General features: G+C 44.9%; 1 protein-coding gene, 1 long non-coding RNA gene, 1 other non-coding gene and 1 pseudogene across 5 annotated transcripts; 2 read left to right on the forward strand and 2 right to left on the reverse strand.

Moving 5' to 3' along the window:
• Positions 1-6,082: 6,082 nt before the first annotated feature.
• Positions 6,083-10,394, forward strand: LOC125507704 (uncharacterized). 2 transcript variants are annotated; one of them, XM_048672192.2, is made up of 3 exons: positions 6,083-7,686; positions 8,992-9,256; positions 9,709-10,394. In XM_048672192.2, exons 1-3 carry the CDS (start codon positions 6,184-6,186, stop codon positions 10,008-10,010), a joined length of 2,070 nt encoding a protein of 689 aa, XP_048528149.2. In that variant the 5' UTR covers positions 6,083-6,183; the 3' UTR covers positions 10,011-10,394. The 2 variants fall into 2 exon arrangements, with proteins under 2 accessions (XP_048528149.2, XP_048528148.2); XM_048672191.2 differs by having other exon boundaries at positions 6,085-7,686; positions 9,706-10,394.
• Positions 10,395-11,246: 852 nt separating this feature from the next.
• LOC125555520 (uncharacterized) lies at positions 11,247-14,710 on the reverse strand (annotated as a pseudogene). The gene is made up of 3 exons (XR_015603876.1): positions 13,086-14,710; positions 12,372-12,624; positions 11,247-12,047 (listed from the first exon to the last, which is right to left on the reverse strand). The product of XR_015603876.1 is annotated as an uncharacterized LOC125555520 (transcript).
• Positions 14,711-16,737: 2,027 nt separating this feature from the next.
• Positions 16,738-20,783, forward strand: LOC147967795 (uncharacterized). Its single transcript, XR_015603877.1, has 2 exons — positions 16,738-18,743; positions 20,498-20,783. It is a non-coding gene; the product is annotated as an uncharacterized LOC147967795 (long non-coding RNA).
• On the reverse strand, positions 17,944-18,100 carry LOC125511942 (U12 minor spliceosomal RNA). The gene has a single exon (XR_007285207.1). It is a non-coding gene; the product is annotated as a U12 minor spliceosomal RNA (small nuclear RNA).
• Positions 20,784-25,789: the final 5,006 nt, after the last annotated feature.

Raw genomic sequence — 25,789 nt, forward strand, 5'->3', positions numbered from 1 at the left:
TTATTGCAAAAATCTAGAAGTTATCAAAGCAAAGTATTACGCGCATGCTCCTAGGGGGATAGATTGGTAGGAAAATACCATCGCTCGTCCCCGACCGCCACTCATAAGGAAGACAATCAATAAATAAATCATGCTCCGACTTCATTACATAACGGTTCACCATACGTGCATGCTACGGGAATCACAAACTTTAACACAAGTATTCTTTAAATTCACAACTACTCAACTAGCATGACTTTAATATTATCACCTCCATATCTCAAAACAATTATCATGCTTCAATCTTTTCTTAGTATTCAACACACTCAAAAGAAAGTTTCACAAATCTTGAATACCAAGCATATTATTATTAAGCAAATTACCATGCTATTAAGACTCTGAAAATAATTTAAGTGAAGCATGAGAGATCAATAGTTTCTTTAAAACAAATCCACCACCGTGCTCTAAAAGATCTAAGTGAAGCACATAGAGCAAAATTATCTAGCTCAAAAGATATAAGTGAAGCACATAGAGCAAAACTACTTAGCTCAAAAAGATATAAGTGAAGCACATAGAGCATTCTATCAAATTTTAATTCATGTATGGCTCTCTCAAAAGGTGTGTACAGCAAGGATTATTGTGGCATACTAAGACACAAAGACACAAATAATACAAGATGCTCCAAGCAAAACACATATCATGTTGGTGAATAAAAATATAGCTCCAAGTAAATTACCGATGGAAGTGGACGAAAGAGGGGATGCCTTCCGGGGCATCCCCAAGCTTTGACTTTTTGGTGTCCTTGGATTATCTTGGGGGTGCCATGGGCATCCCCAAGATTAGGCTCTTGCCACTCCTTGTTCCATGATCCATCAAAAGAATTCACCCAAAACTTGAAAACTTCACAACACAAAACTCAAAATAGAAAACTCGTGAGCTCCGTTAGCGAAAGAAAACAAAAGACCACTTCAAGGTACTGTAATAAACTAATTCTTTATTTATATTGGTGTTAAAACTACTGTATTCCAACTTCTCTATGGGTTATAAACTATTTTACTAGCCATAGATTCATCAAAATAAGCAAACAACACACGAAAAACAGAATCTATCAAAAACAGAATAGTCTGTAGTAATCTGTAGTTAGCGCGAGCTCTGGAACCCCAAAAATTCTAAAATAAATTTCTGGACGTGAGTAATTTATCTATTAATCATCTGCCAAAAGAATTAACTAAATAGCACTCTTCAAATAAAAATGAAAGCAGTTCTCGTGAGCGCTAAAGTTTCTGTTTTTTACAGCAAGTTCAACAAGACTTTCCCCAAGTCTTCCCAACGGTTCTACTTGGCACAAACACTAATTAAACACAAAAAATACAACCAAAACATAGGCTAAATAATTTATTTATTACTAAGAAGGAGCAAAAAGCAAGGAATAAAAATAAAATTGGGTTGCCTCCCAACAAGCGCTATCGTTTAACGCCCCTAGCTAGACATAAAAGCGAGGATAGATCTAGTTATTGCCGTCTTTGGTTTTAGAGAGAAAGAGAGCAAACTTGTTATCTATGGAATTAATCTTTCTATTTTGACAGAGTACATGTCCATTAGTGGTAGAAGAAAGATTAAGAATGTTGCGGAAATTAGTATCTAGTCTAGCTTTTATCTCTTTAATAGATTCGTTTTGGTAAGAAAGCGAGAGAGATGTGATTTCAGTTTTCTCATTAATGGGATGCCCAAATATAGTTTTCATTCTCTCATAGGTATCTATGGGGTCCCCTTCAAGAAAACCCCCCTCGAAAATAGAATCTAAAACTTGTTTAATCGAAGCGGGTAGCCCAACATAAAAGCTTTTTAAGTAAACCTCAATTTGATATTGAGGTACATAGCTAGCCTAGATCTTTAACAGCCTATCCCAAGCATCTTTCAAAGATTCATCAAGTAAATAATGAAAAATTCCAGAACCATCTTCATCAAAATTACTAAGGTTTTCATTGATAACTCCGGCAAGTTGTTCTATAGTATTCCGATTCATGAGTTTAGATAAGATAGCAGGATTGTCTAAAGCACTAGAACTTGGGGGAGAACCCCCAACGCTTCTTGGTTCTGACATGGCGAGGGAAAAAGGCAAATAGAGAGGGAGGATAGAGAGAGAGTGCAAATAAAACGGCAAGGGTGAATTGGGGGAGAGGAAAACGAGAGGCAAATGGCAAATAAAGTAATGCGAGAGATAGGGATTGTGATGGGTACTTGGTATGTTGACTTTTTGCATAGACTCCTCGGCAACGGCGCCAGAAATCCTTCTTGCTACGTCTTGAGCTTGCGTTGGTTTTCCCTGAAGAGGAAGGGATGATGCAGCAGAGTAGCGTAAGTATTTCCCTCAGTTTTTGAGAACCAAGGTATCAATCCAGTAGGAGGCCACGCTCAAGTCCCTCGTACCTGCACAAAGCGATAGCTGCTCGCAACCAACGCGATTAGGGGTTGCCAATCCCTTCACGGTCACTTACGAGAGTGAGATCTGATAGATATAATATTTTTGGTATTTTTGGTATAAAGACGCAAAGTAAAAGGTAAAAGCAAAGTAAAAAAGCAAAGCAAGATTAAAGTGATGGAGATTGATATGATGAGAATAGACCCGGGGGCCATAGGTTTCACTAGTGGCTTCTCTCAAGAGCATAAGTATTCTATGGTGGGTGAACAAATTACTGTTGAGCAATTGACAGAATTGAGCATAGTTATGAGAATATCTAGGCATGATCATGTATATAGGCATCACGTCCGTGACAAGTAGATCGAAACGATTATGCATCTACTACTATTACTCCACTCATCGACCGCTATCCAGCATGCATCTAGAGTATTAAGTTAAAAACAGAGTAATGCCTTAAGCAAGATGACATGATGTAGAGAGATAAATTCATGCAATATGAAATAAACCCCATCTTGTTATCCTCGATGGCAACGATACAATACGTGCCTTGCTGCCCCTTCTGTCACTGGGTAAGGACACCGCAAGATCGAACCCAAAGCTAAGCACTTCTCCCATGGCAAGAACTACCAATCTAGTTGGCCAAACCAAATGGATAATTCGAAGAGACTTGTAAAGATAACCAATCATACATAAAAGAATTCAGAGAAGATTCAAATATTATTCATAGATGGCCTTGATCATAAACCCACAATTCATCGGTCTCAACAAACACACCGCAAAAAGAAGATTACATCGAATAGATCTCCACAAGAGAGGGGGAGAACTTTGTATTGAGATTCAAAGAGAGAGAAGAAGCCATCTAGCTACTAACTATGGACCCGAAGGTCTGAGGTAAACTACTCACATTTCATCAGAGAGGCTATGATGATGTAGAAGCCCTCCGTGATGACGGCCCTCTTCCGGCGGAGCTCCGGAACAGGCCCCAAGATGGGATCTCTTGGATACAGAAAGTTGCGGCGGTGGAATTAGGTTTTTGGCTCCTGTTCTAATCGTTTGGGGGTACGTGTGTATATATAGGAGGAAGAAGTACGCCGAAGGAGCAACGAGGGACCCATGAGGCAGGGGGGCGCGCCCCCCACCCTCGTGACCGCCTCTTTTGTTCCTTGGAGCAGGGTCCAAGTCTCCTGGATCATGTTCGATGAGAAAATCACGTTCCCAAAGATTTTATTCCATTTGGACTCCGTTTGATATTCTATTTATCCGAAACACTGAAAGAGGCAAAAAACAGCAATTCTGGGCTGGGCCTCCGGTTAATAGGTTAGTCCCAAAAATAAAATAAAAGTGGAAAATAAAGCACAATATAGTCCAAAACAGTAGATAATATAGCATGGAGCAATCAAAAATTATAGATACGTTGGAGACGTATCAATGGCCAGCGTCGGAGTTGCTCTGGTGGCCTCCCGCGGTGGCGAGCTCGCCGGAGACGTTCGGAAAATCGCTACGGGGCACCGTTTCATGCGGTTTTGCTTGCGTTCGAACGAGGGCTCAACGCCGTGTCGCGTGGTGTGGTCGGTTGGGCTCGCGACTGGCCGGAACTACGTCGGCGATGAGTGGAGGCGGCGGTGGGGTTTGGGACCTCGTCGGGATCGCGCTACGGGGGTCGACGAGGTGGGCAGGCGGCACGGGCGGCCTCGGCGGGCTGCACTGAGCACGTTCCCGTGCTCAGGCGAGCATGGCAACAACGGCGGCCAGCTGCTTGGCGGAGCCGAGCTCGGCCATGGCGGCACGGTGGCTACGGTAGCGCAAGAGGCTAGGGGAGCGAGGGGAGAAGAAGCGGGGCTCACCGGGCGGCACACACGGTGGCCCTTGGAGGTTTAGGAGCTGGAGTGCAGTGGATCGACGCCGGCGAGCTCCTATGATCCGAAGTGGAAGACGAGGCCGGGGGAGCGTTCGGAGGCGCCCGGCGTCTTGCGGGTCGTCGGGGAGGCGTAGCCGAGGGAGGCGGAGCGGTTGGACAGGTCGGTGAGGCGAACGGGTCTTGGTGGCCGCGAGGACGACGGAGAACGGCGGCGACCGCATCGGTCTCCTCTCCAGAACGAAGGAGAGGGAGAGGAGAGAGCTGGATCTGAGGGAGGAGAGATGCAAGTGGGGGTGGGAAGGCGCGCTCGTGGCGGCCTTATCCCCTCCGCGGCGCGCGCTGTAGCGACGGAGCCGGCGAGGTGGTCTGGCGGGGACGGGCGCCCGGCTCGGGTCAGGGGAACAGGGGGAAGAGAAAGTTGACCGGGGGGAGTGGGCCACTAGGCCGGCTCGAGTGGGCCGAGGCCCACTGAGGCCAGGGGCTCTGGCCCTTTCCTTTTTTTATTTGCTTTCCCTTTTTCTTTTCTTTTATTTTTTAGCTTTTCTGTTTTTGCTATTTTAGGCCACCTACACATTTTGCAAAAATGTTGGTTCACCACCAATATTACCAGAAGAATACTTTCCACATGATGAACATTTTAGTTTTCATGTTTGAGCATTTTGAATTTCACAAAAATTTGAATTTGAATTCAACTGGAATTTGAAAGAGAGAGGAGACAAAGATGATCAAGCACTTGTTTAGCAAAATAATTAACTTAACCCCAGGGGTTACTGTAGCATCATTACACCGGGGTGTTACAAGCATCAACCATCAACTCTGTTGTGTGCTGCAACTTGTGATGCTATTGTAGGCATGTTCAAACTACTAGATGAACTAGGGTTCATCGTGTGCCTAAAAATGCATGAAAACCAATTTCTTTTTTACTAAAACTAATTCGAGGGATCGAAAGAGCTTACTTCTCTCGTCGTGGAGGCATCTTGATCCGCAAGAATGGTGAAGAAACAGAGGAGATCGAGGGAGGGTGAAGAGGAGGACAGACCATCACTCCTCTGTTCTCTCGGGCGGTAGGAGGAAGAAAGGGGGTTGGCTTGGTAGGGTGGGTCCCACTAGCCCCCCTCCCCTCCCCGCGTGCGCGACTTTTACCTATTCGAACCCTACCGTCGGACTTGTTGGCGGTAGGGTATAACAGCTTATCGTCGGGGGCTCGGGCGGTAGGGTTGACGTAGAGTTGACGACCCATCGATGGGTGCTGACGTGGATAAGTGCCCTACCGCCGGAGCCCCTAGTGAGAGGTAGTTATACCCTACTGCTAGCGGGTCCGGCGGTAGGAAAATGGTCAGATCTCAAAACAGATTAGGACAAGGGTCAAATCATGCTTAACTTGCTAAAAAGGGTCAAAATAGTGATTTTGGCCTTGCGAGGGAGTGCAAGGCCATCTTCATCATCGTCAACGTCAAGGGCCTAGAGTTGTTGACCATGTGGTTCGGTGAGCGAGTCGAACGTCTATGACCTATTCTACAAGGCGCACCAACCGGTGTTGTGTGTCCTCTTCTTCGACAAGCTCGACTCGATCACCGTCAATCGGCAATGACATGGGGCGGGTAGCACTACTCGAATCGTTCAGAGGGTAATTTAAGTTTTTTTTTTTGAAAAGAGGGTGATTTAACTGGTTTTCGAGTTTATACGGGATTTGATCCATCAGGAGGGAATTTTTTTTTGAGTCCATCACGAGGGATTTTTTTTTCTTTTTTGACAAAAATCAGGAGAGATTTGTGGGGTATGCTTTCCTCTTCAAGCAGGGGAGATGGGCTTTGATGAATTAGGCCCAGGGCCCGGACGGCACTACACTGAGCAAGCAAACCACCCTTCCTTCCAAAGAGATTTCCCCAAATCGATCTCCACCTAGGTCGCCGCCGGCGAGGCGATGGCCAGCCTCAACGCCAAGGCCAGCACCGGCCGTCTCCGCGTCTACGGTCCGGCGCTGCATGACTACGGCGCCCCGCTGATGAAGGAGAGAGAGCAAGAAGCGTCACTCCTCCTCCTCAAGATCCGGCACCACTACGAGGAAGCCCTCAGGCGGCTCACCGTCCGGTGGCGCTCCGACGTCTGCTTGGGCGTCTCTGTCGGACTGCTCGACCCGGTCTCCAACATAATCGCCAGCACCCTCCTCGCCGCCGCAGAAGCTCCAGTCGACACGGGAGGCCCGACGGCGGTGGACGGGCCCGAGCTCAGGGACATGGAGCGGCGCTCCCTGGACGGCCTCGTCGCCTTCCTCATCTGCTTCTTCCCTTACCTCGCCGATTGGGAGGCCGTCCGGTACCTTCTCCTCGCCGAAGCCGACCCCATCGTTGCCGCGCGCATCGTCATCGAGTACCGCGGCGTCAGGTGCTTCCGCGAAGGCTCCGCCGCCGCCTGCGGCGCCCTCAAGCTGGCCCTCAACTGCGCCATGGTGGCCGCCAAGCACCCGTATCCCTCGCAGCTCGCCGACGTGTGGCTGTCGCTGAGCTCCTCCCTCCACACTGTTGTCCCCCTGCTCTCGGATGTGCAGCCCGATTTCCCCCGCGACATCCTCCAAAGCTTCCACACATTGGTCAAGGAGACGGCACATTCCCCACATCCTCCTCCTGATGGCAGCCTCGTCAGGCCATGGAAACTCGCTGCCCGTTGCCGCAAGCACGCCGCCAAGCTGACCTACCGGCATTCGTGGTCACTGACGCGAGTGCTCCTCGATACGATCCATGGATTCTACCTGCAGGCTCTCGCCAGATTGCCGGTTGGTTACCACCGCAGCCTGCTCGATGCCGGACATTGCTACGGCCCGTTTGACCCCGTCTTGAACATCATCGTCAACACCATCTGGTACCAAGCCAACTTCCCACCACTGAGTCAGCAAGACGAGCTCGACATTGTCGGCACATTGTGCCTAATGCGGATTGAAGCACGATCCTTCTACGGACTTGTCTCCTTCCTCTGCACCTGTTACCAAGATCTCAACGCCGATCAGGCCATAAGGTTCCTGCTCGACACGGCACTCAATTTGTCCGCAACAAAGCACTGCAGCAGTGTCAAGGAAGAACAAGAAGCCTACCGGGCTGCTGCCATTGCGGCATGGCACCCCAGACCCGACGCCCAAGCAGGATTCCTCAGTTCATTAAAGGCGATGTTGGTAGCGCCTCGTGTCCTGTCACTGCTACAAGATGGAGGCCAGTATCAGCTCTCCTCTCAATGTGTCCACCAGATACACACGCTATTGTGCTCTGAATACCATTCCATTGTTGGTGTCCCAACCCATCAGCAGAGGCCAGCTCCCATTTCTGAACGGCAGTTCCATTTTACCATGTCTGAGGGACGTAAACAGCGAAGGGCTCATAGAAGGATCTCCGCAAAGGTCAAGGCTGCACTAATGAGATATGAGAAGCAGAATTCAGTGAGTTAGTTTATCCCTCGGATACCTCTATATTTATTTTTAACCAAATTATATCAACCAAAAACCTACACGACTTCCCTTGATTCATTATCAGACTGACTGAAAGCCCTGCAGTTCATCTTGTGAAAGTTCATATATCTTTTTCGTTTATAATCCTACTGAATCGTTGCCACATGTAAACAAATTTTGGACAAGCCCAAGAAGTTTGCTTCACTGCATAATTGACGGGCCCCTGTCTGGCAGGTCCCCAAAATTTTGGGGCCCCAGTTTTTTCCTGAAGTACCATATACTACTATTAGTTTTACTTTCATTTTTTAGAGGCTGTTAGTCTTATACTCTACTTCATAGTGTTAATCATTACATTAGCTGGGAATTGTCAAGGCAATAAAGAATATATCATTTACTTCTTCCTGGGAATCTGCACTGCTGCATACGCATCCCTCTCAGTCGTGCACCACACTACTAGTCATGCACAGCAATCTTTTGGTTTTTCATTTACTAGTTACTACTCATGCACCACACTGCCCCATTGCTCATCGGCTGATAGTAAGAGCTTGTGTTCTTCTTCTACTGTGACTGCACTCATTATGGGTAAAAAGAATTCTGATAAAGAGCTTCCATTCTTCTTCTACTGTGACTGCACTCATTATGGGTAAACATAACTCTGATAAAGAGCTTCCTTTCTTCTTCTACTGTGACCGCTCTCATTATGGGTAAAAATAATTCTGATGAAGAGCTTCCATTCTTCTTCTACTGTGACCGCTCTCATTATGGGTAAAAATAATTCTGATAAAGAGTTGTACGTATAGTAAAAGATACTCGGAGATTTTTATTCCAAATGAAACTGCGTATGACCCATTGATATTTCAAATATTTTGGAACAACTGGGCTCTTTTGCAATACAATTTGGTAAGTTTTTCAGTTACTGTTGCATCGACAAAGATAAGTATTTCGAAATAAAAATTGTTGGTGCCCTACTTCTGATTGAACAATAAAGACAGCTAGGGATAAAAACAGGTCTTCCCCGTAATTGCTTTTTAATAGCTATAAAGACCCACTTTTTAGTTTCGCACCGATCCTCCACTTTATTGGGTAAGATCCTGATGATTGAGTTAATTCCTACCCGAAGGACAAGCATTATCATCTGGAGCTCTAGAATAATGTTCAAACAAGTAGTGCTATGAGATCAAGTTTGATTAGGATGTGCCATGAGACCGTAGTGGTCTGAAAAGAGGGGATATTGATCTTCCCTTAGTTCTACTTTACACTCACTTGCTGATTCACTTGCCTCTTGCAATCTTACAGGGACACTCTTATCGGCTTCATGTGGTGTGTGGTGTGAATGAATGTGTGTCAGGTCCTGACAACTGCGAAGGCTCGGGCTTGAAGCCAGGACTTGATCCTAATGATGACTACTACCATCACACCCATGCCAACTTTCTGGCGACTCGAAATGTGGCCGGCATAGTTTCAGCTCCTGTACTCTTCTTTGCCGAGCTTAGCAACCACGACGACGACCAGGATAGCCAGCTTCTGTGTTGCCCCATGGATTTGCCACCACCAGGCGCTGGTATATACACACGTTCCTTCTCCTCTGTTTAAGGTTCCTTTTTTTCATCATATGGATATGGTTCTTCATAAATAGTTCTTGCTCATGTCATGCGCTGCCATCCATGTCTATTGTAGATGATATGTAGATGGTTACATTCACTAGGAAGTTGATAGTTTACATACCACAATCGAATCTGGCTGTAATCGTTGAATTAGTTAAGTAGATTTCCTAATTTGTATGATCATATTGTTACAAACATTCTAAAGGACCACAAGTATACTGCCTGTTTAGCCTGAGCAACTGAAAAGTAGGCTTTTGCACACGTATAAGCAGAGTCAATTCATCAGCATAACTTTCCAAGCTAGAGCAAAATTCCTGCTAAAAATTCTTGGAAAAATTAAGTGCATGCAGATTCATCATAATTTAATCTCATTACTGTGTGCTTCATCTTGTGCATCTTTTTACAGCAGGACTAGTCCGCTGCCTTTTCTGCGAGCATCAAGGAATCAGGATTGTGCACCCGGCCCTGGAGAGATTCCATGGGCACGAGGCGGAGTTCGAGAAGATGGTCCGCGGAGAAAACCTGTACAATAATGACTACTATCCCGAGGGCGACATCGAGCCCTACACCAACCATCAAATCTTAAAGCACAGTGAATATGTTGCCAAGTGGGTGCACGACGGACTCGACGAGGATTGCATGTACCTCGGTAGCAATGACTTCAACATCGAGGAAGATGAAAGCGAGGAGGAGGTTGACGACCTGGAGTAATATGTGACGAAGAATCAAGTGATGGTGAATAGAGTAATTCATTTTGCTGTGTTGGGTGTAGTATTCGCTTGCCTGCACTTATGATCCTCGGTTAAGTAGCAGCAGCTATAGTTCATTTATTCGTTTATAATTTATATAGGATTAGCAAGTCTGTCCGACCTAACAAGTAGTTTTTGGAACCAAAAACTGCCTTTCTATTTACAGTGCATATCAAAAAAAAGTAACATTGTTGTGTGTGCTACTGTAGGTATTAGTGCAGGATAGAATGTGCATGATTTGCATCTATCATGTCTGGAACGTCTTGTCTGGACATCTAGGGCTCCTTTGGTTTAAAGGAATTCTATAGAATTTTTGGAAGATTGAAATCCTCAGAATTTTTTCTTACGTTGGTGCTTTGATTCATAGCATTGGATTTTATAGGAATTTTTCCTATGAAATCTTTTGTACTACATTTCATAGAAAATCTAACATCTACTTCAGCCTCTTTTTACAATTTCTTTATTTTTCCTCTTGCCTCAAACACTCCTTGCTAATCTTAGACGGAGGGAGTAGCTGACAAAATTCAAAGAAGATTGATTTTTTTTTGGCGTGAAACATTGACAAAATATTTGTTAGCTTGCAAAATTTCATCACCATATGTCATCCGTGGAAATCGTGAAAAAAAAAATCAATGCTCCAAAATGTTATTTTCAAACGCATTTTGGAGCATCAATTTTTTCCCCACATTTCCCACGAATGTCATTTCATGATCAAATTTTGCAAGCTACAAAAACATTTGTCAATGTTTCACACAAAAAAAAATCCAGAATACTGTCCAGGAAATCATGAGAACCCTCAAAAATTCTTGAAAGAAGCAGCAAGAGCCAATCCGGTCCAGAATACTAGAAAGCAGCCCTGCGGAAACAAGCTCTGGGATTTTCTCATTTCGTTTCTTAAAGCTTTGGCTTTAGTACAGTCTACTGTAGCACGAAATCTAGTTTCAGTCTTGTAGCCACAACAATCAGGACAAGCGCTGTCCCAGGCTACTCTTCAAGCAAAAATTCTCACCTTATTCGGCAAAGGGGTGCTCCAATTAGTTTCCACATTTCTCGTGAGCAATCTCCCGCCTCGCATGGGGGGTTTAGCTGTGTTATTATTACCTTATTTCGGTCAAGCATCCCATGTCTTTCTGCGCCGGGCACCATGTTCACGCCCTTCTGCGTTCGTGTCATGTGTTGTATCCTCACTTGTACTAATTCTCTTTCCTCTATTAAACATAGCAGAGATTTACACACACACACACACCTTTTTTTAACAAAACAAACAACATCAGTATTTAACCTACATAATCCCTCTGTAACTTAATACTCCCTCCGATTCTAAATACAAGTCTTTCTAGAGATTTCAATATGGACTACATACGGATGCCAACAGATTCCAAAGAAACAAACAGTTTTCCTCTTTTCCAACTGGGCTAACCCCTTTCCATTAATCGCTCAACCGAGATATTTAGTTCTTACAAGATCAGCAAACTGGGAATGGAAAAGAGAGGCAGAGAGCTGAGGGGAACCCGCTGTGAGTGATCGCCATCAAACTATCAAAGCACTCGCTACGTGAAAACCTGGTATCACCTGCAACCACAACAGTAGAGTTCAATGCACTAGAGAGAACTAGAGACAAAAGGACCACAACGTTTAAAGGAGCAGAAAAACTACGGCCACAGGCATCAGCAATACACAAGACTCCTTGATCACCAGCACCACTACTCGTCTCCATAATCATCCGACTCATGACCGTCGTCTTCCTTGATGGTGAAGTCATTGCTACCTAGGTACATGTAGTCCTCCTCGAGTCCATCGTGGATCCAGTTCGTAATATAATCGCTATTACTTAGAATGCGGTCGTTGTTGTACACCTCCCGGTAGTAGCCGTTGTCATATAGATCTTCTCCGCGGACCATCTTCCCAAACTCCACCTCGTGCCCATGGAATCCCTCCCCACTAGCCGGGTGCACAATCCTGATCCCTTCTAGCTCGCAGAAAAGGCAGCGCACTGGCTCTGACACACGTATGCAGACCACAATTAGTAATCGTAGCAGAGATTTACACGCACTTAATTTTTTTTTAACAAAACAGACAACATCAGTATTTAATCTACACAATATATAAGCATATACTCCCTCTCTAACTTAATACAAGATGTTTTTAAAAAACGTCTTACATTAAGTTACATAGGGAATACTTCCTATCTTGACTTCAGAAGTAAGATTCTGGTGAGTTGATTGTGTGTGTGATATGAGCATCAGAACAGTTAATGAAGATCCATATCTATCTATCTGATGACAAAGAAAATCTTATCTTAAACATAAGAGCGGGAGCATACCAGCCCCTGGTGTTGGAAAATCCACGGGGCAACATAAAAGCTGGCTATCCTTGTCGCCATCATCGTCATTGCTAAGTTCAGCAAAGAAGAGTACTGGAACTGAACCTACAGAGCCAACATCCCGCATCACCAGAAAGTTGGCATGTATGTGATGGTAGTAGTCATCATCAAAACGAGTTTTTCGCTTCCAGTCACGGCCAGATACGGATATGTTCACACCGCAGATGACATGAAGCTGATAACAGGCGTGCCCCTGCAAGACGGCAGAAAACGAGAAAATCAGCAGGTGTGGCATTCGAATATAATTAAGGGGAACTTCCAAATCATGCACTGAAATAAATAAATAAACTTCTTGGCCTTAGCCAAACTCTGTTTACACGGTGCCGTGTGTGGCCACAGTTCAGCGGGATAATCAAAAGGAATACATAAATGAACATTTCGAGCTTATCACAAGAAGCAGCACATTCAGTCAAGCTAATAAGCGTCCATGGAGGTTGGTAGCAGCAAGTTCCAACACATGTTTTGATCAACTAGGCCTTTAAACTGATGGAATTGCTATTAAAAGATGTAGAGGTTTCTGTGGGCTGTAGGATAAATTAACTAATCAAAGGAGGTCCATCAGCTGTTTTGGTCGAGTGGCTTTTTCTTGATGTAATTTTGGACACAAACAAACAAATATATATAGAGGTATCTTCTGAGGGATAAATAACTCACCGAATTCTGCATCTCATATCTGCTTAGTGCAGCCTTGACCTTTCTGGAGATTCTTTTATGATCCCTTCGCTGTTTGCGTCCCTCTGACATGCTGAGATTGAACGCCCGTTCGTAAACGGCAACTGGCTGCTTCTGCTGGGCTGACATGCCAGTGGAATTGAAAGCAGATGACAAGAGCATGGCAAGCTGCTGGACACACTGAGAGGAGAGCTGTTGTTGGCCCCCATTATCTGTCAGCAGCGACAGGACTTGAGGCTTCCAGCATGAACAGAGGAATCCTGCTTGGGCATCGGGTCTGGGGTGCCATGCCGCAATTGCAGCATCCCTGAAGGCTTCTTGTTCTTCCTGAACACCGCTGCACAGCTTTGTCGCGGCCAAGTTGAGATCCGTGTCGAGCAGGAACCTTATGGCCTGATTGGCATTGAGATCTATGTCATGGGTGCAGAGGAAAGAGACAAGTCCATACAAGGATCGTGCTTCAATCCGCATCAGGTTCAAGGTGCCGAGGATGTCGAGCTCGTCCAGTTGACTCAGTGGTGGGAATGTGACTTCGTACCAGATGGTGTTGACGATGATGTTGGTGACAGGATCGAAAGGGCCGTAGCAATGGCCAGCCTTGAGCATGCTCCGGTGGTAACGAGACCGCAGCTCGCCGCCCGGCATCCTGGCGAGCGCCTGCAGGTAGAAACCATGGATCGTATATAGGAGCACTCGCCTTAGTGACCAGGAATACTGGTGGGTCACCTTGGCGGCGTGCTCACCGCCGAGAGCAAAGAGACGGCCTTCTTGAGGGTGTCGAGGGAGGAGCACAAGGACAGCCAAACGCCCGCGAGCTCGGAGGGACACGGATGCTTGGCGGCCATCGTTGCGCACTTGAGAGCGAGCCTGAGGGCGCCGTTGGTGGCCGCGGAGCCTGGGCGGAAGCACTTGGTGCGGCGGTCCTCGACGACGATGCGCGCGGCGACGAGGGGGTCGGCTTCGGCGAGGAGAAGGTACCTGACGGCCTCCCAGTCGGTGAGGTAAGGGAAGAAGCAGGTGAGGAAGGCGACGAGGCCATCGAGGGAGCGCCGCTCCATGTCCATGAGCTTGGGCCCGTCGACGCCGACGGGATCTGCGGCGGCGGCAAGCAGGGCGCTGACGACTATGTTGGAGACCGGATCGAGCAGGCCGACGCAGGTCGCCGCCTCGAGGAAGCGTAGCAGATCGGGGTGTGAGGCGAGCAGCTTGACGGCTTCGTCGCGGTGGTGCCCGATCTTGAGGAGGAGGAGTGATGTGTCCTGCTCCCTCTCCTCCATGGACAGGGCGCCTTCGTGAAACAACGCCGGGCCGTAGACGCGGAGATGGCCGGCGCTGGCCTTGGCACAGAGGCTGGCCATCGCCTCGCCGGAAACCTAGGTTGAGATGGATCGATCGATTTGGATGGGGGAGCGGTTTGTTTTTCTTCTTTATTTTGATAGAGGAAATCCTTTTAGAAGACCCAGCGATGGAGGTTTGGCATTCGCCTCACCGGAGAGCTCGCCGGAGACCCAGCGATGGAGGTTTGGGGGATTTGGGACGGAATTCTATCGCGGGATGGAAACCTACCTGTTCCTTCTTTGGGCCGGCCCACTAGCTCACTTTATTTTTTGACAAGTCTAGCGAGCGGCCGGCCTAAAATGAAATTCTTGTTGTCCCTTAATCTATAAAGGGTAATAATTTATCCTTGTAATTGATATTAAAAAATTATAATTCATAAGTACCATGTAAACAGAAAGTGTTACAAAAGCATCCGTATTAATAGGTGTGAGCACATTTAATTCAAGTTTTGAAATTGAGGGCGCTTGCAAACTTAGATAAAAAACAGATAAGTGGGCGCCAATTAGAGGTAGGAATGTAAATATCATTTTCTTTTATACTCCCTCTGTCCCATAATCTAAGATGTTTTTTGACACTAGACTAGTGCCAAAAAAACGCATTACATTATGGAATGGAGGGAGTATGAGATAAAGAGTTCACCATTGATTGATTTATTTTTATATTAACCACCCAATCTTTTAAAACTTTGACACGAGTTACATCATCAATCACTAGTGGGATAATCTCACGGGTTGGTTCATCAAGCCATTCCGAAGCATATGAGCAACAACATTACATTATCTAAAACAATGCTGGAAAACAGCTACACAAACTAAATTATAGCAGTCGTCAAAGATGGCTGCAGGAATGCCCGCTGATCTTCCACCTTCTTGCATGATGCTCATGAAATCTGAGTTGTTTGAATTGGTTGCAATACAATCCTGTTTCAGCCGATGGACTGTGCCAACTGTAGACCGAGTTTCAGAGCTGTACCTTCCGCAGATAAGACGTCCATGCGGAGATCAATCTTTCAATTTCAGGCTGCAATGAAAATCCCATCGGCGTAACGAATTACAGCAGCGGAAGCGCCCGCAAGAAGGTCTACATCAAAAGCAGCATTGACATTCAACTTCACCTGACCTCTTGGTGGTTTGATCCAACCACCATTTCTTTTCTTCACCGTGGGTGTCTGCTGCTGCAGTTTAATTTGCAGTAAGAGCATGAACAGACATAGTGATACGGCTGGTAATGTGCAATCAATGGTTAAGTTCTTTTTTACAATAAAGTTCTTTTATATAGACAATGAGATATACATTTTTTTAATGGAATGATTCCAACAATATAATTTTTGGTGACATGCGTTAATATTTTGATAGTAAAATCTTTGGTCAAAATACAAAGGGAATCAATAAACCAGTTAGTAAATTTCTGGTCAAAATACAGAGGAAACCAATGCACGCGACGGTCAGTTTGATATATAAACTTGCAAAATACGTGTTTCTGATCATCAAACCTGCACGTGCGTGCAAATACGGTCACATCCTACGGTATCCGGTCAAATGTGGCGGGAAGTGACTGGCTGCTAGCGGTTGGTTGCTGAGAGCACATTGGATTTTCTTGCAGAAAAGACCCTTGCATTTTTTTATTTGCGTAGAAGCCCCCAGATAAAAAATGTTAATAAGGGGCTGCTGCGCACTGTATTTTTTTTCACAAACACCTTGCATTTTATTTATTTATTGTGTAACAAGCCGCTCAAATAAAATGAAAAATGGATGATGGCAAAGTTAAAACCCACGACCTGCTTTAAGGTGCAGTGTAATGATAGCCACCAGATCAAATAAGGCGAAAAGTTTAACGAAGAAACATACGGCACGGTTCGACCTCATGGTCGCTGCCCCGTGCGTGTGGTTTAACCACCAGATCAAATAAGGTGAAAAGTTTAATGAACAGATGTTGATATTAAATAACAAACAACATTTTATCTGGTCAACTCTTCATGTCTACCCAAAACAATATGCATGGATTTATTTTAAAAGGTTTTTCTTAGAGTGACTTCCCTTAAGATGTAGCTTAACATGTAATATTACATGATTGGCATTTTTCAAAACACATGATTAATATATTTGTATACATCAGAAACATTTTTAGCATGATTAATATTCCTTGGAAACAATATTACATGTTTAGCATTTTTTTTTTCAAATACACGTCTAACATTTTACAAATACATAGTTAACATTTTTTAAAATGTAAGTTTTGATGTCCATTAATTTAATACACACTATCCGTTGTAGGTATACATCTAAAAACAATTTTATACCAGTTTGACATTTTACATATATGACTAATAGTTTTCCAAATACAAGTTTTTAAGGCTTTATTCAAATACATATTAAATATGTTTGGATGTTAGAAAACATTTTCAAAACTATATGACATTTTATTACATTGTATAAACATTTTTAAATATGTTATGAAACATTTTATAAATGCAACGTATGTTTTTTTCATTACATAAGTATATTTTTACAACCTTTCAACATTTTTAAAAAGTTTACGTGATGGCGGCTGCTACAAATCGTCCGAATGATTTCCCAAAGAAATCATCCGCCTAACTAACCGTCCGATCAGCCCGATGGTGGCCGTCAGATTGCACCAAGGCAGGGCAGCAGCGAGCATGCTACAGTTTCAATGCAGCGCTGATGACACCCGGCAAAGCTTCAATGCAGCTCAACGCAGTACCGACCGCGTCCGGCGAAGTCCATTGCAGCGCCGGCGAAGCTCCAACGCAGCATCGACGGCGCCCGGCGAAGCTCCATTGCAGCGCCGACGAAGTTCCAACGAAGCATCGGCGGCGCCCGGCGGAGCTCCATTGCAGCGTCGGTTATGCTTCCAGCAACCCGTCATTGCTCCATTGCAACACCGACGGCCTTCCAACAGCTTGAAGGCAACATCGCCGGAGTTGCAGCAGCAACGGGCTCCGACGATGCTCAGTTGTAGCACCGCCAGACACCGGTGATGCTCCGTCGCAGCTTCGAGGGCCTCCATCGTTGCTCCATTGCAACCGGCGAGCCCCCTGGTTGGAGCACGCGCCGCTCGCCTGAAGCAAACACGGAACACCGTTGGCTCCCCGTTGTAGTACCGCCGCGCGACTCCGGCGAGGGGGGCACGGGCACACCCATCTGCAGCATTGGCGCCGGCGGCCCAGCTAGCTGCGTCAGCGGTCGCTTTCTGTGTGCTGGGAGCAGGTGTGTGGCGCTTCCATGGCCATAGGAGAACGAGAGGGAGAGAGGCGCGAGAAGGGAACGCGAAGATAGGGATGGATTTGGATGGCTCGCGACGCTCCAGAAGAGGATAAGGTGCTCTCTCAAAAAAAAAGAAGAAGAAGAGGATATGGATACAACAGCGTACACATTAGTGACCCAACTTAGTCTGTCCCAACGTAATGCTACGCGGCCCAAACAAACAAACAGAAATAATAATAATAATAATAAAAACGTTTAGATTTATATGATTTGGTGGGTGGGGAGGCCCGCACAGGCAAGTCCTGCAAAGTAAGCAGTGTCCGTGCCGGCGCCAGCCTCTTCCCCCTGCAAAAATTGCCGTGCGGGTTTTGAACCCGCACCGCGAGCGGCTCTCACCGCACCGCTTTGTTTTCCTTACTCATTAGTTTAAGGCAACCTTCACCGCTAGCCCCTGCCCCCCTATTTGTACGCCCCGCGCCTTCGCCCGCCCGCTCCGCTCCGCGAGGTGGGACTAATCCATCACCCCCTTCCTTCTTCTTTCGTACTGTACTAGGCCGCCATGGATTTCCTTCCTGGGCTCCCACGGCCCACCTCAAAAATCCCCTCTCAGTCGGCTGCAGCGTCGCCCTCCTCCTCCGCCTGGCCCGGACGACAGCCGCCGGCCCGAGGGTTGCGCACTTCTTCGGCACACACACCGTTCATGTGCGCCGCCGCAGCCGAGATTACATGGAACGTCGGCCCGACGCACACCCTGCTCCACCAACCTCACCGCATCTGGCCTCTGCCGACCCCTCCATCCCTCCTGATTTGCAATTCAGGCATAGAGGGAGATCAACAAGCTTCCAATATAGTGAATCGAAGCACCTCAGACTGGCAGCACTATGTCTTGTTGAAACATTCATGCGATTTTCTGTGATTTAACCATGCTTTCTTACACAATTTGAGATTTAATGTTGAAGCTGGTACTCACAGGGTCATATTTACACCAGTATGCAGATGTGGCTTGATCATGTGGAAGCATGTGACCAGGAAGGATTGCATCTGAATAAATTCACACGACAGCAACTGTATTAATCAGGTTAGTGTACTGTTAGTGTCATGTTTGTCCATTCTTCATTGTGTGATGTGAACCTCAATTGATATCTGTATTATACTCAACTGAACAGTCAGGTGTTAAGCTCTGAAACTTGTTCAAACTTTGAGAGGGGTGTTTATTTTTACCTGATCAGCAATTGTAACGGTAGCCTGATAGGTCACTTGCTGAAATTCTATAGTATGTCACTGTTAAAGGTCACAAACAGACAGAACCTTCCACTACTAACCTACTAGGTCATGAGCTGCTTAAGTTAATAGGACACAGAATGACTGAACCTTCATAGTAGCTAGTCCCCAATCAATATCACATTAACTGGATTCAGACTCATGGGACTGTGTCTTGTTTGTTATTAACTGGATTCTTGATAGTTTTATCATTTCATTTGACTCACCCGATTTTAAGGTCTCAAAGTATAATAGCTGCACCGTTTCTTCTGTTTCGTCTAAACCAGATCCTACTTTGCTTCATTTAGTCCTCAGTGTAGGTTTAACTCATCTAAGGCTTCCTTCTGTAATTAACAGCTGTTTGTGCTTGTGGAGCTGGTGTCCCCAATTTTGGAAAGTATGTACTTATTATTTCCATTCATAAACTTGCAATCCTAAATTTCCAGGTGGGACCATTATAATAGAAATATTGTTGTTTCCTTGATAATCCATGCTTGTTGTTGTTCTATAGCCAATGAATGATAAGATCAAGCAAGCTATGGTTGGATCACTATCTGGAATTGTTTTCTCGACACGACTGAATTTGTTTATTTTATTTTCCAAGTGTTCATTATTATCGCACTAAATACCAGGAAAACACACACCAAATAACCCATGTTAACTTGATTGCTTTTTCAGCTGTACTATGCTCGTGAATGACTACACAGTTGAGTTATATCTGATTGCCTTTTATGTTTGTCACTATGTTATTTGCGCCTATTCAACACTGGATGTGGTATAAAATACAAATAGGCACATATCCATGGATGAACTGCTGGAAACTTAGAACCTTATTTTCCTTTTCTTTGTATAGTAATTTTGTAATAGCAGAAGTCTTGCTTGCTCGTTCAGAAGAGTAAAACACCAATTTGTCAAAATATATTCCACCTTAACCTGTCGAAGGCATACCATCCTGTCCCAATAATGTTTCAGCTTTTAATACGTCCAAGGCACTGTCTAGACTATGAACACTTTCCTTTCCGGGACTGCTTAGAATAAGGAAAATGTTTGTACGCGGGACTGCGGGACGTTGATCGTAGGAAATCGTATGGCAGGAGCACTTGCTGGCCCCACCTTATCTCTTTGTTGTCCCCTCCCTTAGAGAAAGTCTTAACCAAGCATTGCTTAAAAAGAGAAATAACTGCAACCATTGATAGAAAAGCTTCGATCGTAATTGAGAAAAGCTCCAACCATTAAGAGAGAAAACTACAACGAGACACTGTGCAATCAGAAAAGTTGCAACCGTGATAGAGAATGTTTCAATCATATGTGTGGAAAGTTTCAACCGGCAAGGGGAAAAGCTACGACCGGCAACGAGGCAAAACTTTTTGCTGCAACCGTATCGTTGTTTTGCTACTACCGGTGACTTTTCTCGCCTAATCCATGGGAGCAGAGCTGTGCCCCGCGATGACGGCGACATTTTTTGTTTTGCTGCAACTGTCGATGTTTTTTGCTACTATAGACGATGTATTTTGCTACATCCATTCAATGTTGTTTTTTTACTTGTGGTTGTCGACCGCGCAATTTGTGCAGCGAGCGTTGACGACGGGCCGCGGCGGCAGCGGCGCTACATCCATGGAGCATCAATGACAGGACTCCAAACTCATGGGTTCGAGCTGTCGATATCAAAAACCGCAGAGTGCAAAGTGTGGTCAATTCTGGTCCTCTACCCAAAGGATTGCCATGTGTGGACGCAACCTATTGCACTTGCAGCATAACCAAGTGTACCAGTTAACAGTCCAGCTGGTAATTACTGAATGTACCAGCTAGCAGTCCATCACATATGCCTTCTTCTCAGATGTTTAAATTGCTTTGAGTAGGTACTGACTAGAATATTACAGTCTTTAATCAACCAACAACAAATAAGCAATTTGATTCCTCTGAAACTCACATGATCACATATCATCCAAGGAAAACCATATTTGGCCAAATATCAACAAATAACACACAACAAGTAAGACATTCAAGCCACATCCTGAGACTAAAAGCAGAATAGCTCTACAGCATATGGCATAAATACTTAACGGGGACTCCTCATTGTCACCATGGTCTTGCGTCTCAAAGAAGGGAAGCGGAGTAATGTTCTCTTGAAGAAAATAAGGAGTAAGCATAAAGTCTTCCGCCGCTTCACTTTGTGTATTTCCGATGAGCATACCATCAATGTCGAAAAGCTTGAGGTCCACATCATCAGGAAACTGGACAGTAGCTCACGCTCATTCACCACAGCCACCTTAAATAATCTACGCATCGAACGGAGTGGCCACCTCGGCACCGCTATCATCAAGTTGATCAGGTACTTAGGCTGGTCACAATGGGGAGGAACTTAGGAGTAACATCACACACTCCAATACAACTTTGCTTATGTGTCACATATTTAATGAAGAGAGAGGTGCTTGTGGTAACTAGCTAAGTTACCGGAACATCACATACTCCAAGAACCAATGAGTCTATAACCTAATAAATACATTGTTGCATGACACTATATAGATGTTCCTACCCACTGTGTAGGTAGTAACATAGTCTAGGGAAGTGTGTAAGTTACTAGACTATGTTCTTGCCCATTGTGACCAGCCTTAGAGTCCCAGATCTCTGCCTCATATCCTTGCATCACCTAGATGTTTATGACGAGGCCCTCTGCATTGCTGCACATGGCGAGCAAGCCCTCCATCTCCAGCAAGCACGCCATAGGAGTATGACTCTCTAGGGCAGGGCCGCGCATCCGTCGAAACGTTTCTGTTGCTGTGCAGAACACCACTATGCCGCTGTCGTACTAGTGAAGGTTTTCGCGGTGGAGAACCGGCGCAAGGGAGATGGCCAGCAGGTCCTTCGGAAACGCTTCCCGGAATGAAAACGAGAACACTAACGGGTACCCGATGCGCCTTGGGGGCTTATCAGATCCCAAGGCGAGGATGCAGTAAACATCTAAATGGTTCCAGTATAGTACCCGGTACTCTCCGCTAGCTGGTGCCGGTAGAAGCCGGCGATTCTGATTTCAGTAGAATAGTGTGCCAGCTGTTGTGTCTGAGTGGGTGGCAGGGTTGTAGACACAGAAGGATCCTTGGTGGGCTGTGCTGGAGACGATGAGGAGTCCGTCAGCTGCGCAGTGAAGCACGACCAGGCGCTCAGCTTCCTCAGGCGGGAGGACATCCACGAGCTTCCGGTTGGCGATATCGATACCTGCATTGGGGCAGACGACATGCGACGGAGGTGAGAGGCCGAGTCACAGTCGCCGGTCCAGAAGTAGATGATCGGGAGCTTGGGCTGCCGGTGGTGGTGGCCGGTCAGGAAGTTGGGGCTGGAGGTGCCACAGCGCCATGACTTGTGGACGGCGCGGCAGCGGAAGACATCCTTCGACGGCAACCGCACCAGTATCTCTCCAAAGATGACCACGTATGGCAGGTCGTCCAGGATTGTCAGGCCATTGCTGTCAGGCATGTCTGGCCGGTGATGGACAAAACAAAAGTTCAACTCGTTAGTAAGACAAATGGAAGAAAATGTAGCTTTACTACTCTAAATCAAATCGAGCAAGAGCTTCCGAACTGTTTGTTGACGAGCAAACGAGGACGAGGTGCTGCCTAGGATAATGAATATGTAAATGTAAGAGCTACTACAAGGGGTAATCGGTGGAAGCCAAAAGTATGGGTGAGAGTTACAAGGGTAAGTGCATGTGGACGTTAGGAAGAACCAAGATGCGCTGCAGTTCGAGGTCACTGCCCTTCGTGGGCCTGCTTTGGGTGATTTACGTCTGTTCCCACCAGCAATTTTTTCTTCCTGTTTACTTCGGCCTGTTTCTACCGTTTCCATCACTTTTATTTATCTTTTCATTTTTCTTTCTTTTACCTTCTAAAATTTTACGGACATTATTAAAATCCACGATGATTTTCCAAAAACCATGATTTATTTTTTTATAGAAAACACATATACTTTCTAAATCTGTGAACATTTTTTTATTCAAGCATAAAGATCCAGATGGTAAGGATAAAATACAGTATCTTATTCTTAAGGATTCTGAAATTGGTGAATGCTTTTACAATTTGCCGACCTCCTTTGGAAATTGTGACATTTTTTAGTTCCTAGACATTTTAAAATATTTCAATACTATGTTCCTAATATGTCAAAAATTCAAGTTGTTGGTCTTTTTGAAGGAAACGGATAAAAAAAGGAAAACCGAAAAGGCCAAGGGCATGAAAGTCGGTTGAGAGTTGTGTGCACCAAAATGATGGCGAAATGTATACAGCGCTCCTCCATGGACTGGTCCAGTAGAGATCTCCTTTTCCCTTTTTTTTTATTCTTCATTTGGCTCCGGTTTTCCTCTTAGATTTCTCCGATTTTTCTTATTCACATTTTATTAAAATCATGCATTTTTTTGAACTTGGGAACAATTTTAAAATTCCTTTTGTAAAACATTTATCTTTTTCTTAAGTGAGCTACATTTAAAAAAAAATCTTCAATGAACTTCAAATATGCAAACATTCTCTAAATATTCCACACATTTTTTTAAAATTTCATGTTTTTTATTTGTCAACATTTTTTTAACTGATAGGACCAGCTTCCTGGATCCAACCCTTGGAGGGTCTGACGAAGATCAGTTGTGATGGGGTCGTGGCCATACTAGAGATGAAAGGGGTTGTGGGTGCAATCTGCCGAAGTGAGCAAGGTGTATTCTTGGGTGCGTCTGCACTTGTATAGGAAGGAGTGACTGATCGGGCTATGTTGGAAGCGCTTGCTTGTAGGGAGTCTCTCATGCTTGCAAAAGATCTTATGACCAACCATGTTCAGGTGGCGTCCGGCTGTCTTCGGGTAGTCTCTGAAATCAATCAAGGCAACAATTATGGTCCCTGTTGCATGATTCTAAAGGACATAGAAAATGACACAAAGGATTTCTTGGTGTCCATCTTCGGACACGAGCATTGAGAAGCAAATGGGGAAATGCACCGTATTGCGGAAAATGTCTACGTCCCTTGAGGTTGTCCATCATGTTTGGTTTTCTACTCCCCTAGTTCATCTTTGTATTCCGGTAAACGTTTGTGATCAATAAAGAACTTGTTGTTCCACTAAGAAAAGAATTCACATCCACCACTAAAGAACGTGAATTCTCGTCCTATCACTAGATTTCACATATATTTTTGTGACTAAACTTTTTAAAATGCGCAACTGGCATAACTTAAAAAGGCAAGGAACAGAAAATGCAATCTTAATACTAGAATATAGAAGGCAGGTGCACCAATTGCACCACATGCAATTGTGCAACGGATATGTTCCCGTGCTTCTGCAAAGAGATGGTCTTGGTTAGTAAGTACTTCCTCCGTTCACAAATATAAGATGTTCTATTTTTTTTGTGAATCGGATGTATATAAGACACGTTTTAGTGTGTTTGTCCACTCATTTCAGTTTATGTGTAAATATACAAAACATTTTATATTTGTGAACGGCAGACTAGTTGAGAAGATAAGATGCAACCGAGGCGAGAAGTAGCATATGTCAAAGCATCCAACAAGATTTTGGTGTACCTAAGAACATGAAGAGGATAATAGTAAGAAATCTTGCTCAGCAAATTTTTACCCAGGACCCGATACAACACTTGGCTAAGGACAAGACAATTGATTGAAAGAATTTAATTTTAAGAAACAAATACCCTAGTAGGCCTAGAGCAAAGCTTTAAAAAACCTTAACCAAAATAATTATTCTAAAAATATTTCTGTAGACATGACTCTTGGTGTTTCATTGTTTCAAGGGCCAGGGATCCCATGACGGGCCAGGGCTAGACGAATTTTAATTTGGAGATATATGTCCCAAACCTAGGTTGTGGTCGTCAAATTATATGTGCTGAACTTATGTTACAGTTTATTGTCATCGTTGAAATAGACACACAACATAAAGAGTTTAGTTTACGAAGCAATAAAGTACGTTATCGCAAAAGGAAAGACAGTAAAGTAAGCAAAAGCTGAGTATTTTTGCAAAAGCCGAATTGTGACAATCAACCTCCATTTCTTTTCTTTTCCTTTTCTTGAGTGTAACTTGTTGCAGTTTTTTTCAAGAATCGGGCACCCTCCGTGGTAACCTCCGAGCTAACACATGTCGGAGCTACCTGAAACCAAGCTCTACATAATTTATTACTGCAACCCTCTCTAGCTAAGCTAAGAGTGTGCGACTTTATTAACCGACCATTGCACCGAGACTATCCTATAATACTGAAAGGATTTTAGTAAGTCCTTCACCTCCTGAACAAATTGCCCATGAGCAGATAAGTCCTTCAGATCAACCTCCATTTCAAACATGGCACAAGCACGGTCTTACGTCTGCAACAATCTGAAAACTCGAGCTAAAAAAAGTAGGATCGGAAGCAAACCCACGTGAATCAGGTGTCTATATAAGCTGGAGACTGCAGAAATGGGAACAACAAACAGTACTGCACAAGTCAGAGCAAGATCGATGTGATGTTGTGATTGCTCTGTTCTGACTTTCGGTGATGCCTACGTTAGTTGACTTGTCGGCCCGATCGCTGTCAACTAGCAACTCGATCAAATCAAGATAATTAATTCGGCACTAGTTAAATTTAACCTGAACGGCAGGTCGTAATCATGGATTCATGGTTCGCTCTGTTGGTTGCCGGAGCTGTTGGCGGAGACAAGATGCAGCATTAGTGATCAACCAGCAAAGGAGATAAACAACCAAACGTAGAAATCCAGTAGTACCAGGACTAAGTAATGAACCGAGACTCAACTAAACTGCTCTTTTATTACTCCCTCCATCCCGAATTAGTTGTCTTAGATTTGTCTAGATACGGATAAACTAATTTGAGATGGAGGTATTATTAGATAACCT

The sequence above is a fragment of the Triticum urartu genome, chromosome 5A (assembly GCF_056163025.1).
Source record: "Triticum urartu cultivar PI428250 chromosome 5A, HENAU_Tu73, whole genome shotgun sequence".
Classification (NCBI taxonomy): Eukaryota; Viridiplantae; Streptophyta; class Magnoliopsida; order Poales; family Poaceae; genus Triticum; species Triticum urartu.

What these genes read in the sequence shown, in the direction of transcription:
- LOC125507704 (XM_048672191.2), top strand. Translation starts at nt 6,184, where the DNA reads ATGGCCAGCCTCAACGCCAAGGCCAGCACCGGCCGTCTCCGCGTCTAC. An exon ending in GATATGAGAAGCAGAATTCA is followed by an intron (nt 7,687 to 8,991) that starts GTGAGTTAGTTT and finishes GCAATCTTACAG; the next exon opens with GGACACTCTTATCGGCTTCA. An exon ending in TTTGCCACCACCAGGCGCTG is followed by an intron (nt 9,257 to 9,705) that starts GTATATACACAC and finishes ATCTTTTTACAG; the next exon opens with CAGGACTAGTCCGCTGCCTT.